The sequence below is a fragment of the Candoia aspera genome, chromosome 1 (assembly GCF_035149785.1).
Source record: "Candoia aspera isolate rCanAsp1 chromosome 1, rCanAsp1.hap2, whole genome shotgun sequence".
NCBI classification, from domain to species: Eukaryota; Metazoa; Chordata; class Lepidosauria; order Squamata; family Boidae; genus Candoia; species Candoia aspera.
Genome location: NC_086153.1, coordinates 149,567,824 through 149,585,766, shown reverse-complemented (window position 1 = coordinate 149,585,766; position 17,943 = coordinate 149,567,824). Strand labels below are relative to the sequence as shown.

The 17,943-nt window shown below is 40.0% G+C and overlaps 1 protein-coding gene across 2 annotated transcripts; it reads left to right on the top strand.

The window, feature by feature from the left end:
• Positions 1 to 17,316, top strand: CPB2 (carboxypeptidase B2). Of its 2 annotated transcripts, XM_063315649.1 has the most exons (11): positions 2 to 114; positions 5,744 to 5,819; positions 8,099 to 8,223; positions 8,311 to 8,419; positions 9,926 to 10,027; positions 10,433 to 10,537; positions 11,972 to 12,082; positions 13,856 to 13,946; positions 14,940 to 15,142; positions 16,867 to 16,951; positions 17,054 to 17,316. In XM_063315649.1, the coding sequence occupies exons 1-11, from the start codon at positions 38 to 40 to the stop codon at positions 17,236 to 17,238; spliced, it is 1,269 nt and encodes a 422-aa protein (XP_063171719.1). In that variant the 5' UTR covers positions 2 to 37; the 3' UTR covers positions 17,239 to 17,316. The 2 variants fall into 2 exon arrangements, with proteins under 2 accessions (XP_063171722.1, XP_063171719.1); XM_063315652.1 differs by lacking the exon at positions 11,972 to 12,082 and having other exon boundaries at positions 1 to 114.
• Positions 17,317 to 17,943: the final 627 nt, after the last annotated feature.

Genomic DNA, 17,943 nt, shown 5'->3' with positions numbered 1-17,943 from the left:
TCATGAACCTTCACCATTTCTCTTGGTTTCATTGCAAATGGCTGCTATGAAGTTTTTCCTTTTTTGTTTAGTATCAATCTTCAATCAAAAGGCCTTTGTCTCTGCTTTCCAAAGGTATGTATTTACCTTTTAGTGAGAGAGGTAGGAAGTATTTCCAGAGAATAAGGGCATATTCCGAAATGGATGTAGAGATCAGTACATTGTATTGCCAAATTATTATGGGGTGGGGTGGGGGGAAGAGTCATAATGAGAAGTTTGTGACATAGACAAATTACATACCAATTTAGTTTAATGCCAATATGTTGCACAGTGAGACTAAACTCAAGACAGAGCACAACTGTTTATTAACAAATCAGTTTAGCATAAAGTGTTTAAAAACTGCCACCTAAAACAAGGAAACAGTCTCTACTTCCTGACTGAAACAGTATATATTTCTATAAAGACAGTACTGCATGCTGTTTTTTGTTTTTCTTCTCACAAGCAAACAGGTTTCTGCAAACCTTTTGTGATCACCTTTTATGACATAATTAACATCAGGTTAATAATCCAAGTCTTCAGTGATTTCTAACATTCAGGCTCCAAATCTTTGACATGTTTTGAAAGACATATGGACTTTCAAAAAGCAAATACACTTTTATTAGTTAATAATAAACTTCAAGAAACTCAAAAATTAGATCACAATACTCTTTTCATAAATAAAAAATAAACTTATCCATCAAACCCGAATCCAATTTCCTCAAACTCATTTTATATATGGGGTAATAAATTTATTATATGCACTATTTTTCCTTGGATGTTCAATCCCACTTTTGCTCAAAACAATTGCTCAGTGGATTCCATGCAGATAAATGTGTTTACTCTCTCTCGTCCAGCCTTTCTCAACCTTTTGACCCTGGAGGAACCCCTGAAATGTTTTCCAGGCCTCAGGGAACCCCTGCACATTCGGGCTCAAATATAGGCTGGAAGTTACAAAATTATTATATTCATTCCATGGGTAGGCCTGTATATATGCATTAACACTGTTCTTAAACTAAAAATAAAGAATGAAACTTACCTCTTTAATGTGAAGTTGCCCGAATTTGAAATATTTTTTTAAATAAAGCGTGAACTCCCAGGGAACCCCTAGTGACCTCTCCTGGAACCCTGGGGTTGCATGAAACCATATGTTTTGTATGTTTATTAATCTTATTGCTTAGGTGCTCTTACTGCATAAGGTTTGGCTGTTCCAGAGATTCCCAAGAGGAGATTGCATTGTTATTTTCTGAGAGATCTTGTGAGTCACATAACATCGAGAACGAGGTATCAACAGTTTTAGAATCCAGCTCATTGTTTTGAAACCCTGATAATCATTCCATCAGTGCCGCCTCCAGTTTTCCAAGTAGGATGGTAACCCCTCAATCAAGGAAGGGATTGTACCTCCCAGCTGTTGGAGTTTGTGCAGAGTGCTGGAAAGCATTTCGCCCGAGAGATCAGAAAGAAGACACCAGGCATTTCAGAAAAAATAGTTGCATTCAAACAAACAGAGAACATAAACAGTTTCACCTCTAGCTCGCTGGAGGGGCTCAAAAGCTTCTTAAATACAAAAAGAGCATATTTACAAGTACATGCACACACCCAAGTGTGCTGAACAGAAAGAGAGGCTGCAAAAGTTTCAAGAGGCAAGGCAAGCAAGAAAGAAAGAAGCAAGGAGCTGGCAGAGCTGGCTTACTTAAATGCAAATTAAGCAAGGAAGTGGGGGATGGTTTGTTTCCCATATAAAGTCATTTGGATACTAAAACCTTGTTGACCACTTGAGGCCTGACCTTTTGACTCTGCCAAACACTTAAGAAAAATACTTGTTACCATGGATATCTGGCACCCTGGCATCTCTGTGACTTGCTCCCAAGCAAAACAAACAAATACCAACACCAACTTCTGGTGGAGACATGGCGGACTGAACAGCTGTGCCCATGGGCTCAGCAGGAAGAACTGACAAGGTGGCAGTTTTTTGGGGATTAGGCAGGTTTTTCTGTAGCCCAGGAGTGTTTTCCGGGTAAGGAAAACACCTGGAATCATCCCATCTGTCCTCAGAACGGCTGCTTGCAGCCCGAAGATTACAAAGAGTGTTCATGCTTGACTGGTAAGAGCAGCCGGGAAGCTGGGGCATCACCATTTCCAAGCCATGCTGTAGCCTTAAAGGGACACTAAGACTGGCCACCCCATTTCTAAATCACCCAATTTATATTTCTTTTAAGCACACGTACCCAAAGAGAGGCTTTCTACAGCAAGGAGAAGGGGGCTCTCTTGGTGCTTATCATTATTTTTGGGATCAATTTTTTTTAAAAAAATTCTTTTTAGGTTTTGGACTTGGTTTTCCATTCAAATATTAGGGAGGATGGAGAGTAAATAATTGTCTCCCTGTTATTATTTTTGCACTAAATTTGAAGATATTAGCATTTTCCTACATGTTGAATCAGCTGTTTCGAACTTTCAGTTTTCTGCTTCTACTTTCCCGGGGGAACTGTCTGCATATCTCACTTTCTCTTGTGTAAACACATTCCGGAATCCTTTCATAACTTCGGCTTTCGCTGGTTAAACTCCTAGGGGGCACCATAATCTACTATGTGAGACATGGAGGATTTCAAACAGATTTTCTCTGACTTCCAACAAGTTTTTAAACAGATTCTTTCTGATTCCTACCAAGTTTTTATGCAAGGCATTCGGGACACTGTGGAAAATATGAGGTCTAAAATGTGTCATCTGGTTGGGGAAGTTGTGGATGAAGCTGAGGAATTTAACAGCAACAGAAATGTCTCTTCTAAGAGTGAGATCAGGACTTTTGTTGAAATGCTAGATGAAGATGGAGAAATTAAAGGGAGAGATCAAGTTGCAAGCCATAATTGAAATTGATCTTCTGATGGAACGCCATGGAAAAGAAGGGGTTGTTATGTATGGGAGGTCTCCTGAAGAGAAGTTGGAGTTTTTGAGGTGGGCAGTTGGGCTGTTCAACTTTTTAAGAGAGAAGCTCTGTGTCCATTGTGGGGATGTGTAAATGCTCTGGTTTATTTTGAAGTGGGATAAGGGTTTAAGAATATTTATCTGGGTTGCTTTTAGGGTTTGGCTGATTTCATTTATCTAACAATTTGGATTAAGATTATTGAGGTATAATAAAAAAATAATAAATGTCTGGTTTGGGGTTTAATATGATTAAGATTATTAAAATTGTTGTATTATCAAGTACAATGGCAGACAATTTGTATATTTTTTAGTTTCATCTTTATTATAGTAGACAGAAATGTATAGACTAGTAATAGAAAAGAAATAAATGTTATCTTTGGGGGAGAAGTTGATTAGGAGGTGTGTGTTTATGTATGTGTATGTATGTGTGTGTGTGTGTGTGTGTATATATTCTTTTATTATAAGGGGAAGGAGCAACTGTATTCAGTGATTTTTATAATGTGCCAATGGAATGATTTATGAAAATAATGTGATTTTGGTTTAATATAGAGTAAGGAATTGATTATGTAAAATTGTTGTATATCCTTGTTGTTAAAAGTCAGAAGTCACCTCTTTCTGTAATTTTGAAAAATTTTCTCATATTTCTACACTTTCTTAGTTTTTTCTTTTTTTTCTTTGTTGTTTTTTGTTTTTCTGTAGCTTTTATCTTTGCTTGAAACTTAATAAAATTCTTATTTAAAAAAAAAAGAGGAAGAAGTTGTACCTTCCCTGTACCTCCACAGCACTGTCACCTGCTGGATATGATCATGTCAGGTTGCAACTTCCATGTATGGTTTAGGACAATGGGGAACTTCTCTTTGCCCAGAACAACATGACTGAAGCAGGAGGAATTCAAAGAGCACATGCCTGGTTAAATGGGAGGACTGGGAGGGATATAATTTCACTCTGCTGATGGATCTATGTGTACTTGGCTGATTTATATTTGAAAAAATGCAGCAAACAGATTATAACCAGTATCACACCACCATAAGTCCACAGTTCCTTCTTTCAGATGAATCTATACCAAGAGGTGCACCAGATGATTTCCCAACCTCAGGAAGGGGTATCTCTTAGTTCTGGTAAAGGTAAAGGTAAAGGTTTCCCTTGACGTAAAGTCCAGTCGTGTCCGACTCTAGGGGGCGGTGCTCATCTCCATTTCAAAGCCTTGGAGCCGGCGTTGTCCATAGGACACTTCCGGGTCATGTGGCCAGCATGACTCACGGAACGCCGTTAGTTCTGAGTTGGTAATATTTGTTCCATCAGCAGAACAATTTCATTGGATTTCATTTATAGAAGTTTCCATTATCTTTAAAAAGTTATCAAGCAGACTCAAGTGAAATTCAAGCCAATATGCCATCAACCTGGTAATGATGTTGAGGACTTAGTATTTGAATCTACTGTACATGTATTATAATAAAACTAATAGAAATATTTTAAAACTAAATTTAAAATAACATCCTGTATCTCTACATTTTTTACAGTTGTTAAATTAACTATATGCATGTTATAGGCTTTGGAATGCATGTCACCTCAACTCCAAGTAGTCTGGGATGCAACTGATTAAATATCTTTCAATCTGGTTAAGACCAAGCACAATTATGGGGCGAACACAGCCTTGGCCACCCTGGTGGTGATTTAAGCGAGGGCGTGGAATAGGGGATTTTCCATTGGTTCTCCTGATTCTCTTGGTTGCCTTCAGTACTTTCAGCCATGGTCAGGATGGATTGTTTTCACTTGCTACCTTCTCATCTGGAGAACCAGATGTGCACAAGACTTCCTGTGAACTTGGAGCAAAAGAGGAGAGGTCATGAATCACAGCTTACTCCAGCCCTTGCCTTATACTTCAGTTGAAGCCTAGAAGGACTTGCCAGACAACCTCATCCAGCACTAGATAAAACCACACCTCAGATCAACTGGTTTCACCACCCACCATGCTTCTGTTTGCAGAAAATTGCCTTCAGACAGGCAATCAGAGATTTGTTAGAACAAGCACAAAGCTAGAGCAACACCCAGGCATTTTGATTTGTTGACCTGAAACTCAGGCCTATTTAACTAGGGTTACCAAACGTGCTGATTTCCTTGGACAAGTCCTCTTTTAATTGCATTCTTGTGTTCTGCCCAACAGAGAAGAAAAGTTACCTCCAAATATCCAAGATTGAAGCAGTGGTGGTCAATGGCACTCCACACAACATCCATGGCCACCAGGAGGAGATGGCATATAAATAGAGGTGTTGGTGGCCACATGGTTGCAGGCAGCACAGATTGGGGATTCGGTGCCTCCAAGAAAGGCGGCCAGAGACCGCTCCTTTAACAAACATGGTTTCAGTGACCCAGCCCTTTCTGACTTCATATAAGTTTTGGTTTTTAGGTAGTACTGAGTGGTAGAGACTTTTGATTTTAAATGAAAATGAAACTGGCCAAAGGAAATAAAGCAGATTTAATGAGCTATTTGCACTTTCACTATGATGGAAAAACAAAAATAAATATACAGTCCCTTCACTAAAGTGTTCTCATCTGTCAAAGCTGAAATATGGTAACCACCTATTAGCTGGCTTTTGGCATATATCCATTCAAGCAGAGCAGTTTGACTGTCCTGGGCTGTTCCAACACCTCTAGATGGTCCAAAGTTCCTGGAATGCCTCCTCGCCACATTATTTGGAGTCTACGTACATTCATGGCTGCTCAATCTTTCTGAATGAGAAACTCATAATTTCTGTTCATGGTTTCTGCAGCTCACATCTTTTCATCCTCATTCCTTCTCTTCCAGTGACCAGGTTTTGTGGGCTTTTCCAAGATCTGACAAAGAAGCTGACATTCTTCGGAATCTGACCACTGCTTTTGAGGTAACAGCTTTTGGCAAACCATGAATATAGGGCAGAGAGGCTAGGTTCTCACATTGCATTAAACTGTAATGGAGTTAATTTGTTTTGGCTTAATGTAAGGTGAAACAAGCAACTTTGGTTTATAAGCAGTTTATGGCTTTGCATGTAATGCAAACCCAGCCAATTGGGGTCGATTAATAATCAGTAGCTTAGTGTGATATATAAACCTAGTCAGAATACAATATTCATTGAGGACCACTAGAGTGGAGCTTGAGAAAAAAAAAGGACACAGAAGGAAAGGAAAAAAGTGAAAAAAACTAGAGTGGAAGTAGAATGGCTGCAGGAAATGAAAGTATGTATCCTATATAACAATCTATCAGAAGGTAGATTAATCTCCCAAGAGAATGTATGGTAAGTAGACTTAAAGAAAGAGGATGTAGAAATTGCCTGGAACAAAATGAAGAGTTATACGTGCACTGGAGAGGGCAGCTACATTAAATGATCATCATCAACATCATCATCATTCCATAGAAATGTGTGGAGTTACACTAATGAGCCATATGAAAGTATGCTTGGTGGAATATTGACATGAAAGAGGGTGAAGGAGAAAAGTGCATATAAAAGAATGATTGCTGCAAAAAAAAAAAAGATTGAAAGATCCATATAATGCGTACTGAGAAAAAAAGAGCGTTACACAGAATATAGTCAAAGAGAGCAAGGAACAGTTAAACCAGAGCAATTTGGATGAATACAATATTTTGTTTTGGAAATGAGCAAAACGGGCAAAAAAGGAGCCTCCAGCAGAATGAGTAAAATTAAAAATTAAATTAAAAATTAAAAAAGGAATGACACTGAAGCAGGGAATGCTGGAAGGAGTATTTTATTGCTCTCTAAGGGAGCGATAGTGGTATATTGAAGAGTGGAATTGAAATGAATGCTACAACTGTAGTGTCCAAGAAAAAAAAATAATGAAACAGAAGTCATAACTGCTGTGCGAAAGTTGAAAAACAGGAAGGCTGCAGGTTTAGAGAGCGTAACATGGAACTGGTTTGCTTGTGGGTAAAATATGGAACTGGCTGTGCAACATGCTCTACCTGGGTCAGACTTTCTCTACACATCAGACCTGGGAATAACTTACTTTCCTCAGTAAGTTGACACCACACAGTTGCTAACTGCAGAAGCTTAAAGGCCATGCCCCAGCTACTTAATTACTTTTACTGAAGGTCTAACAAAGTCATATACGCAGAGAAGATAGAAGAGCACGGGAATCAAACCCTATATATGTGTGCATCAGCCCCAGGGTTTGATCCTAGGCCTTTTTCTCCAGTTCTTTTGAACCAAGGGATTCTTAGCCACCGAGACTGGAATCTCTTCTGTGTTTACCCAATTGTTCCACCTATCTTTATTAGTCATGCTGCCATCTTCAATCCTGACCAAAAGTATATGTGAAGATTGCATCTTTGTCTGGCAATTGGAAGAATGCTGTTATTTTTCCCCTACACAAAGAGGAAATGCAAAAACAAGGAGGAGGGTGGAACTAATGAGTTAGGTGTGCCTGAGAAGGCCTTTTGCAGGCACCTGGTTGGCTAGGGTGCAAAAGGTGACAGGGAGCAAAATTTAGGAAAGGGCCTGCAGTTTTATGCCAGACCAGGTTTTTGTTCTTCAGTGGGTCACTGAGAAGTGTTTGAATGTGAGAAAGAAAGATTACATTTGTTGATAGAAAAAGTGTATAATAACATGAACAAGCTAGAATTATGGAATGTTTTGCATAAGTGTGGAGTTGAAAGCTATTCGCTGAATCTAATAAGATTGGTATGTGATTGAAGTAAAAGCATAGGTTAGGATTAGCAATTTTGAGCAGGGCGTAAGATAAAGATGTGTGATGTCCCCTCGATGGTTTAACTTATTTATAGGTAAATGTATATGGAATGCTTATGGTGATGGTAGGAGTTTGCTTGCTGGCAATGAGAACATCATTGCAGATGATGCAATATCGTTGGCTGAGAACCTGAATGATTTGCAGCAAATATTAGATTGTATGATGCAACAAGGAGAATGGATATGTAAATTAATGTAGCAAAACCAAGGTAGCAGTGTTTGACAGAAAATGGTTAGCTTACCAGTTTTCTCTGAGTTTAGGTCCAGAGACAGTGAGAGGAAGCCCCCCAACCACTTCTCTCAGAATATTTTGCATATAAAGAACATAGAGGGAAAAGGCTGTAAAATAAAACAGATTGCCATGAGAAAGTATAACAAGTAATTACCCCATTCTCTATTTCATTCTGTTTTATTTCAAATAGATTGTCCTTTGGCAACCTGTTTCCCCTGAGAACATTATAAAGAATAAGGAGGTACATTTTTACGTCAATGTTTCTGATGTAAATAACGTGAAAGCTGAGCTCAACCGATCTGCCATTTTATTCAGGTATGATTCTTTCTTTCCTGTGGCTAGGATACTATCAAGCCATCTTCTCAAAGATGAAGAACTTTTACACCCTGTCTTTCTTTACAGAGTTTCCCTGGAAGATGTTCACAGAATTATTGGCCTGCAAACTGCTGAAGACACAGTTACCCCCCGCAGCTCTAGCTCGTTTTATGAACAATATCATTCTCTGAAAGTGGTAAGACTTGGTATAATTGGTTCCTTGGTTCTGCTCTTTATTCCTAAAACTGTGGTGGGTTCTCAGGGAACTTCTACCCATGGATTTCATTGTGCCACTACTCAATAGCTGTAGAGTCGTTTCAGGCCAACCAGCAAACGCCTTCCCTGGAGGCCATGAGCCAATACTTGCTCCATGCAACTGACCACACTGAAGTCAAACAAGGCAGAGTTCTCTTTCTCCAGAAGCCACCTGGTTGGCTGCAACTTGGCTCTGCAACTTGGGAGTTCTCCTGGATTCATGGGGGAGGATATGGCTAGGGTGACCTTCACCTGGCTTTGGCTGGTCCACCAGTTGTGGCCCTACTGGAGTGGGAGATCCTGGCCAGATAACCCACACCGTCATCGCCACCATGCTAGACTACTGCAGTGCAATTTTCAAGAGTTGGGGTTGCTTTGAAAACTACTTGGAAACTGCATTTGATACAAAATGCAGCTCAGAGGAAACGCTGACACCCCCCCCCCCCTTGAAATTATAATGGTACCTTCCTTGGCTTTTTCTTGGAAGGCTGTTAAGGCTAGGCTTTTTCCTATGGCCTTTAAGGTAACACATGGCAGTTTGTTCGAAAAATATCCTATTATTGTCATTTTGTTCCTTATTTTTATGCCAGAGAGACAAGTCAATCGTATATGCTTCATTTTATACCCTACAGACATAATTTAAGAGCTAAGACTTAACATTTCGTACTTGGCAATCCTATGCATGCACCTTCAGAGTTTAGTCACACAGTGTGGAATTTACTTCTGGATAAACCTACACAGGCTTGTAGCCTGAAAAACAAATACAAATACTTTAGGCAATATTGGAAAATAAACATGATTTCCATTATGAGGTATAATAACTGGATTGGTTATTTACATTTCCATTGGCATTCACTCAGGGCCACCAGATCTGTGGAAAAAATCCCAGGTGGTATCCATAAACTCTAATTCACTGCCACCATCTAGTGACCATCCTGAGTTTTATGACCTATGTCTTATACCACTAATGTAATGTTTTTAAGCAACTCCAGAATCTTTTTAACAACAATAAAAAGTGGGGTTTAGAAACATGCAAAAAATACACCCATGTTTCATCTTGTTCAAATCATTACATCAAGGCTGTGAAGTGGGCTAACGTGGCACTGTTGTCACTATATTGCAGAAACAGAGTTAGGACACACCAATTCCTTTCTCCTTTCTCCCCCATTATTGTTCTTCTAGTTGTTGGAACACCTCCTCGCAAATTGCCCAAATGGCTGCTAGGACCTTCAGAAATGCTCACTGTACCCCAGTGTTATGGAACTTGGTATAGTCTGTGCACAAGATACAATCACCCTGGAAAAGTGAGGGAGGGCTTGAATAGAAGAGTATTTGGGATCCCATCTATGTCATCTGGAAGTTCCTACTGGAATAAGGGTAGGATGTTGTTGCTTCAACAGTTTAAAATGCTCTGTCCGTGCTAAAAGAGCCCATTTTATTGTCTTAGATATATTCGTGGATGGATGAGATAGCTGCAGGACGTCCTGATATCATCCAAAAGATACACATTGGGAATTCCTTTGAGAAACGGCCGCTTTATGTTTTGAAGGTATGCTTGGCCAAGAACTCTTGATTCCTACACAGAAGCCCCAGAAGGGGAAATGCTATCTAAAACAGGGAACCAGGTAGAGGTGGAATCCAGGGAATATGGGAGGACACTGGAGATGACAATTGGGTATGCCCAATTGCAGCTTGAAATGACTTGGTTCAATAAGAAAGTGGACTCAAGAGAGCAGAAATCTCTCCCACCATTTTCTGTCCACTGGATTTTGGTTTTATTTTCAGCAGAGGGAAAACTTTAAATTTTTTTGCTTGTAGCATTGACATCGAAACTTGAAAGTGGCATATTATTTCAGAAACTGTTTTACAAGTAATGTCGACTTAGGATAATAAGTATGATCAAGTGGCCATGTGTCCTCTTGGGAACCTATGCCACTGAATTCCCTTTCATTAGCTTTCACACAGAAACAGAACTTCCAAAAATGCCATCTGGATTGATTGTGGAATCCATGCAAGGGAATGGATTTCGCCAGCTTGTTGCCTCTGGTTTATAGGACATGTAAGTCGATGGATTTCTTTTTTCATAATTTATTAACTTGCACATACATATCCACAAAGGGTACAAAAGAAAAAGGGTGGTGCATTGCAGAATTCAATGAATAAACATATAGATGGGTTTTGGCTCCCAACAGCTTGGAGTCTTTTATTTATTTTAAAGAGAAGGAAGAAGGCTGAGAGATTCTGTTAATGTGGCCTTACAATAAAGGGGAATTAGTTCATCTTGGCATGCTTCTTGTCTGGACAACCTTGCAAGGCTGTCATCAATCTTGCAGGTCTGAAAGTACATCTCTCCCCTGTTGCCTTACAGCCCAAGAAACTGGGGAGGGTCCCTTCTGAGACGTCTGCCACACCCCCATTCCTGCTGCAGGCCCAGCTGCCTCTTACCTGACTGTTCCCCTGGCTGCACTTTTCCCCCCTGTCTCCCAGGGTCATTCCCACATAACATTACAGAGAAGGAACAAGTCAGTAGGTCAACGATGACTGTGTTCATGCGGCATCCTGATCCACATCCTGGACCAGCCAACCATATTTAAGCCTAGTGGTGGCAAAACACCAGGTCACGTAGTCAGCTTGTAGGTTAGCACATCACTCAAATTCAGATAATTGGGTTAATTCCATACATCAGCTTGAAAGGGTAAAGTGGGGGGGACCTATTAGAAGTACACAGAACCAGCTCAATGTCTATATTCCCTGGAAGGATTCCTCATTCTTCATGGCATCCTAGTGGACATAGGGTGAAAGCCTTGATCCAAGAAGTAAGAAGCAATGGCAATAACTGGCAAGCAACTAGATCTACTCATCCTTAAGCTTTGCCCACATAGTGGGACTCGAAGGCACGGTGGGAAAGTCAGAGGGCAGCTAAAGAATTCAGAGCCTCATATTAAGAGGTTTTGTTTTGCTTTAAAGAAAAGCCTAATCCCTCTCCAATCTGCTGCACTCAGCTTGGGTCTTCCCTGTCATCCATTGACGTAGCAGGGCGGGAGGTGTAACCCAACATATATGACTAGCACAATGTTGGTGAAGACCAGCATAAGGAGCCTGTCCCCACTTCTGAAAACAGGACGGAAAGCGATAGGAGTGGGATAAGCTGCCCTTTCTTCCCACCTATAAACTCTTTCCAGTCCTGCCTGTGTATGCTACCTTGAGCTCCTGGAAGAAAAGTGGGAGAGAATTCCAACAGGTGTAGGAGAAATCTCTCCATAGAGTTCTTCAGTCATGGGGATCAGACACATTCTTCTGGTGGAGTACAATTGTTTACCAGAGGCAGCAAAAGAAAACCTAAAAGTGAGTGGGCTCCAACCCCTCTATATAGACTTATGCAAATTAGAATGCAGCTATGCTCAGATATGGCAGCACCTTAATAATTGATTGGATATAGCAACCTAGCATGCAGTTTCCATTAAATCTTATTTTTGCACCCACCTACACCTAGGCTATTTGGTTGCTAAACAGGGATACAACAATGGCAAGACTTCTACAGCATCTTGATTTCTATGTCATGCCAATAATGAATGTGGATGGTTACGAGTATACATGGACTACTGTAAGTGTACAATTTTTCTAGAAGTATTATGGAACTTGGTCTGGAAAATTTGAAGGCCCAAACAACCTACAATGAGATGTCTTGTTACAATGCTGCGTTATCCTATACATCATAACACAGTGTTGAAATTGGTAAGCTTTGTGCTGCAGGATTGCCTCTTTAAAGGTTACCGGAGGACAGAATGCAAATTTCCTACTAGATTATACATAAAAAATTAACTTCTAATTTCAATTTTTATAGAATCATTCATAACCAGGATAGTTTCTCCTTGACTATGGATTTCAGTTCTGTGTATAACAGCTATGGTGATGAATGGCCTTTCTTGTTGGGGGGAGGCACTGGGGATTGGGCAAGCAAGCGATAGGCGTGGTAATAAAAATGTCTGCTCTGGCAGATGATCCTGTGGTTGCAGCCAGTTACAAAATACCAGTTTCACCAAAGGCATATTGATGAGTTTATTCCCCCCCTCCTTGCAACCTTCCTCAAGCTTCCCATTTTAGTGCCCCCAGTAGTTTTATAAAACAAGTAAGTCTAAGAGGGCACAGTTCCACGGTTGCCTATCCCAAGCTATGAAATCCAAAGTCAGTTGGAACAACGTAACCTGTTGCAGCCTATTCTCTGGGAATAATTAGATGGTGTTTCACCTCATTGTATTCCGTCTCATCTCATCCCTGATGCAGGAAGAATGTATTTCCAAATATTGTGTAAGTTTTAAACTTAGCAATGAGCTTCACATTTGGTTTTTTTTTCCCTTGGGGCTCATCTCAACAAAATTGTGCACCTCTTGGAAGCAGGGAAAACCTAGGAAGTTATTTTGGCCCACAGGCTGAATGAATGGTTTCAAGAGTCATAGGGGCCTTGCTTGATAGCATACATTCATGGAATAAAATAAGGGAAGACATTTCTGCTTTTCAATATATTGCTTGATCCTGTACTCATTTGGATCCGCAAGATGGGTTTAGCAATACCTGAGCATTTAGTTCAAGCTATCTTGATTTGTATCTTCATTCCACACTAGATGATCTTAAGCCGTACATTCTGGTTTGGTCACATGCACGGTAAACTGTACTGTTCTTAGCTTAGCACATGGTGAACCTTACCACTTTGGTTCTAAACCAAGGTTACAATTTTCTCTGACTCTAAACGCTTATACCAATGTTTAGCGTAATGTGTGAACCTAGAACCTCAGTCACACATGACTCACAGGCTGCTGTGGGCAGAAAAAGGGTGAAAGGCAGCTCTCCTGAGCTCATTAGGAAAATAGATGGGGCAGATGGATAGACAGACTGAGACATATTGGTCGCACATTCTCCTCACCTTAATTACTCTGAAGTGAAATGGACATGTTCACTAATGTTTAACCAGAAAGATAATTTTGGTCTGTAAGCATAGATTCCTTACTACAGTCACCTATTTTACAAGTTCTTCAGCACCTCAAGCATTGGAGGCCTTAGTTCTAGACTCCAAACATTTGCTCTGACCGCAGGGCATGCTACTGTAGCTATGATGCCCACAATCAACACAAACCATGTAGCATTTTAGACCCACATTTGCTTGCTTCCACAGATCAGCCTAAGCATTTACAATACACTTACTGCCTACTCAGAACACAATGAGATTTCAATGGGTGGTTCTTTTGGAAGTTCTTTCGGAAGTCCTGTCTTCAAAGGTGCAATTCTGCGCTATGAGATTTCTTTTATGTGACAAATTACGTATTGGTGATATTAACATTAAAATATTTACGTACTTGGGGACGGGGGTTGTTATCTACAGAATCGAATGTGGAGAAAAAGCCGCTCCCAGCATGGCGACAACAGGTGCATCGGGACAGATATGAATCGCAATTTTGATGCAGGCTGGTGTGGTAAGATGATGTTCTATGTACATCCGCACAGGCACTATGAATACTTATTACATTAATAAGGTGCAGACTGATCTACGTCTACCAGGGGAAAACAAGTCTTGGACTGCACTTAAGATATATAAAGTACTCTCCAAAGCTATCCTATGTTAAACACCACTGAACTCAGTTTTATTTTCCTAGAGGTAGACATAGAATTACTCAGAAGATTCCCCAAGACTGGAATCCATAGGGGTTGGACTACATGTTCCATCAGTCCATGCTGGTCAGGGTTAGGGCTATCATCACAGCAGTTTTGGTGGACATCTGATTGGGGAAGGCCAAACTAGATCTTAATAGCTTGGAAAAATTAACAAGGGTAAATAAAAACGGTGGGTCTGTACATCACATCAGAAAAGCATCCAGATTCACCCAGTAATGAAGATTTTCTGATGGTTTCAGTTAGCTGCAAGTGGGAGGAGGCACAGGCTACACTGTTCTCATCCTCTAAATGAAATTGTCCTTTTTCTTAAATTATGCTAAGCGTCAAAATGCCATGTGCAAAACAGCCATATTATAAGGAAATAGGCCAACTACTTCCCTGCACCTTTATTTTTCTGAATAGACCCAGGCTGCAGAAGCCACGACCCATCTATGCCCTTCCACATTTGCCCTCAAATTGTAATTTTTAAGGTGACAGAACGGACATTTATTAAATACATGGGGAAAAGTTTTTTTAATATGACTCTGATTAGTTTTGCATTTTTTGGCAGTCGACCCCAGTCATGTGAATTAAAGGCCCAAGTGCCTCAACCTGGAGATGGGTGAACACCCCGATAATACAGGATTAGCAGTAGCCGACTGAGATTTGGCAGATGATCCCATTGCACTAACAATGTACAAGCACTTCACTCAATTTCAACCCCTGGTATAAATAGAAAAAAAAGTCATTTTGTTGCCACTGGATCCAAAAGTTTTAAGCTAATTAAAGCTTTCAATTTTTTTTTTTAAATAAAGGAAAAGGTGCATCTAGAGATGGCTGTCAAGAGACTTACTGTGGGCCTTACCCTGAGTCTGAACCGGAAGTAAAAGCCGTGGTTAATTTTCTCAGAAAGCACAAGGATCATATTAAAGCGTATATAACAATGCACTCTTACTCCCAGATGGTTCTGTTTCCATATTCATACACTAAAAATAAAAGTAAAGATCATGATGAGCTGGTAAGAACCGTTTTCTTTAAGTCCGAGTTCTAGAGGCCCTTTATGTTGCAGTTTTCGGACCTGGATTTTTTTCCTTCTTTTCTCGGCGGAGTACAAAGGATACTTCTTCCTTAAAAGAAATAGCCAGATGTTGAGTGTCTGTTCATAAGATCAACAAGTTGTAGCAAGCCATATTGTTGTGCTATGAATAACCAGCAGTGATGGCACCTTAGATGCTGTCATGTCTCCTCCTCTTCTTCATCTGAATGCAGCAAGCCATTATTTACAAAACAGAGCCAAACCATGGTCTGAAAATACGTTATGCTTTGTATAAAACGCTTTGCTACATTCAGCTAAAGGGAAATCAGTCTGCCATATGTCACAATCAAAAGTCTCTAACTTCCTCCTCCTCACGGTCATTCGCATAAGCAACTATTTGTTACCACATCTGAACTGAATCACTACATAGCCGCCTTAGTTTTGGCTTTTATGTACTGAGAAAACAGACCGTTGGATCACTGTGCACGTGTCTGATACATTTATCATTTTGAGGTATGCTTCAGGTCTGAGAATCACAGTAAGAAAGAAAGTAAATGTGATCACTGTTGTTGTAAAGAAAATTGGATGATCAAATGGCAAACCATATAACCCATCAGATGGTGAGGACCTTAATGACTGCCTTCCTTAGAAAACAATTAATTGCTCCTGGCATTGATAGCATAAAGGCTCTTTTAAGGATGCAGAGTTGTGTTATCAGACCCTACACACTCAGGTTGTATGGCTTTACTGACAAAACACCACAATGGATTTTGCTTGTCCTGTGCTCTTCAAGAGTTTTCACTGTATAACTCACAATCAAAAGACTGCTGCAGCAGTTAGAGCAGCGTTCCTCAAACTTGGCAACTTTAAGAGGTGTGGACTTTAGGAGTCGAAGTCCACACCTCTTAAAGTTGCCAAGTTTGAGAAACGCTGATCTAGAGGCTTCATGGAATGTTATTTCCACAGTTGGCGGCTTTCAGTAAGACGAAGGTCTTCTTTTGTTCTCCTCCTCCTGCAACTTCACAATCCATAAATGTGCTGCAGAGGCTCAACTCTGAGAAACCTATAGAAGGCTGCAGAGGGGACAGAAAAGCTAGTCAGCAGTATCAGTTCCACTGGCAGACAAACACAACTAGATACAAAATTAAATTCATTTCTACAGTCACGTTTTACGCCAGTTTTGCTAAAAGAAAGTCAATGCTGCCTTTCATGGTTTAGATCTCCCCTCCCTCCCTGAAAACGCTATTTGAGCCACAATATAATGCAGGAATTTCAAACCATGAACCAAAGTAAACAAGCATAGTAGCACTTGTGAAAAGGACACAAAAGCAAAAGGTGAAGTTTAAATGCATCACTGGAAATAGGGAGATTAATAAAAGGCCATGGGCATACAATAGCCTTGTTTTTACATTACGGTATGCCACAGATAGGATGTTAGGTCTAGAACTGATACACTCTTCTGCTTATTTGCAGCCTTAGCATTTATATTTTCAGAATGTTCACTATAAAAATGTATGTCTTTAAATTTTGCTATAAGGTGGTGAAGATTTCAGAATTTCTGGGCCATTGTTGGGAAGCTTAATTTAAAAGGCAGTTCCTAAACATTCAGAATAAGCTAAGGTCTGTTTGGACAGCTCTCTTTTTGCAATCAGGCTTAAACGTAAATTCTCAGTGATGATTTAATTAACTGGTTCTCTTCTTTTCAGCAATCTGTGGCAAACCAAGTGGCTATGGCTATTAGAAATGCGCATCACAACCACTATGTGACAGGGTCTGGGGCACAAACAATCTGTAAGTACAGTAAGAACATGAGGTACCTCTGTTTATCAATAGGCCACTGTTAAGTTCAGATGGCTGGGCTTGGATCATTAATACTTCTGGCTTCTCTCATAGATTTAGCTCCAGGAGGCTCGGATGACTGGGCTTACGACCATGGCATAAAGTATTCTTTCACTTTTGAGCTTCGAGACAAAGGAAGATACGGATTTTTGCTTCCTCAGAATCTAATTAAGCTGACTTGCTACGAAGCGCTTACTGGAATCAAAACTATAGCTTTACATGTGCTTCAACATATGTGAAGCATTATACAGTATGGAATTATATACAGACCACTTAATTGGTTACTATTTTAATTTCAATAAAACGTATTTTCTGTTTTTTGCCTCTCTTTTATTTATGATTAATAGTGTGGGTAACACTGCTGTTCAAACCTGATTCAGAAGAATGGCTTTTGAGCTCACATGAGCATAGCATTCCTTAGCTGCTGTTAAAGCAGCCACAACTTTCTTCTACATACATTTGAAGGAAGATGCTACTGCTTTAAGGAGTCAACTGGGACTCTTAAGGTAGCTGAATTTGGGGGTTGGGGCTAATGTGGAAACCTAAAAATATTGTGGCTGCTTTAATGAATAGCAGAGAGGTGCTATCCCTGTGCAAGGTTGAACACCTTTCTTCTAGATCATTTCTGAAGTGTGACAGTCCTACTAGAAATCATTGATTTTTATGTATTGTCTGTAACTACATTCAAAGGATAATGGCCAGATTTTAAGCCATTTTTTTAGAAAGAACCCAGCCTTTCATCCTTGTGTAGTTAACAGTGCACTGTATGAAAACATCAGAGAACCTGCAAGGTAGAGGATCAAATATGCATGGCAGTGATGGCTTTATAGTGATCCCCAACTTAGGAGGAATATAAAATACTCATCCTTTATAATTTGGCAACCATGTGGTGCTGAGTCCCTCTATCAGTGCTTCAGCCAGCAACATTAAACAATTTTAACAAG

Excerpts from the sequence above, each read along its gene's own strand:
- CPB2 (XM_063315649.1), top strand. The coding sequence starts at position 38 with ATGGCTGCTATGAAGTTTTTCCTTTTTTGTTTAGTATCAATCTTCAAT. Across the intron at positions 115-5,743 it reads TTTGTCTCTGCTTTCCAAAG|TGACCAGGTTTTGTGGGCTT; the intron begins GTATGTATTTAC and ends CTTCTCTTCCAG. Across the intron at positions 8,420-9,925 it reads AATATCATTCTCTGAAAGTG|ATATATTCGTGGATGGATGA; the intron begins GTAAGACTTGGT and ends TTATTGTCTTAG.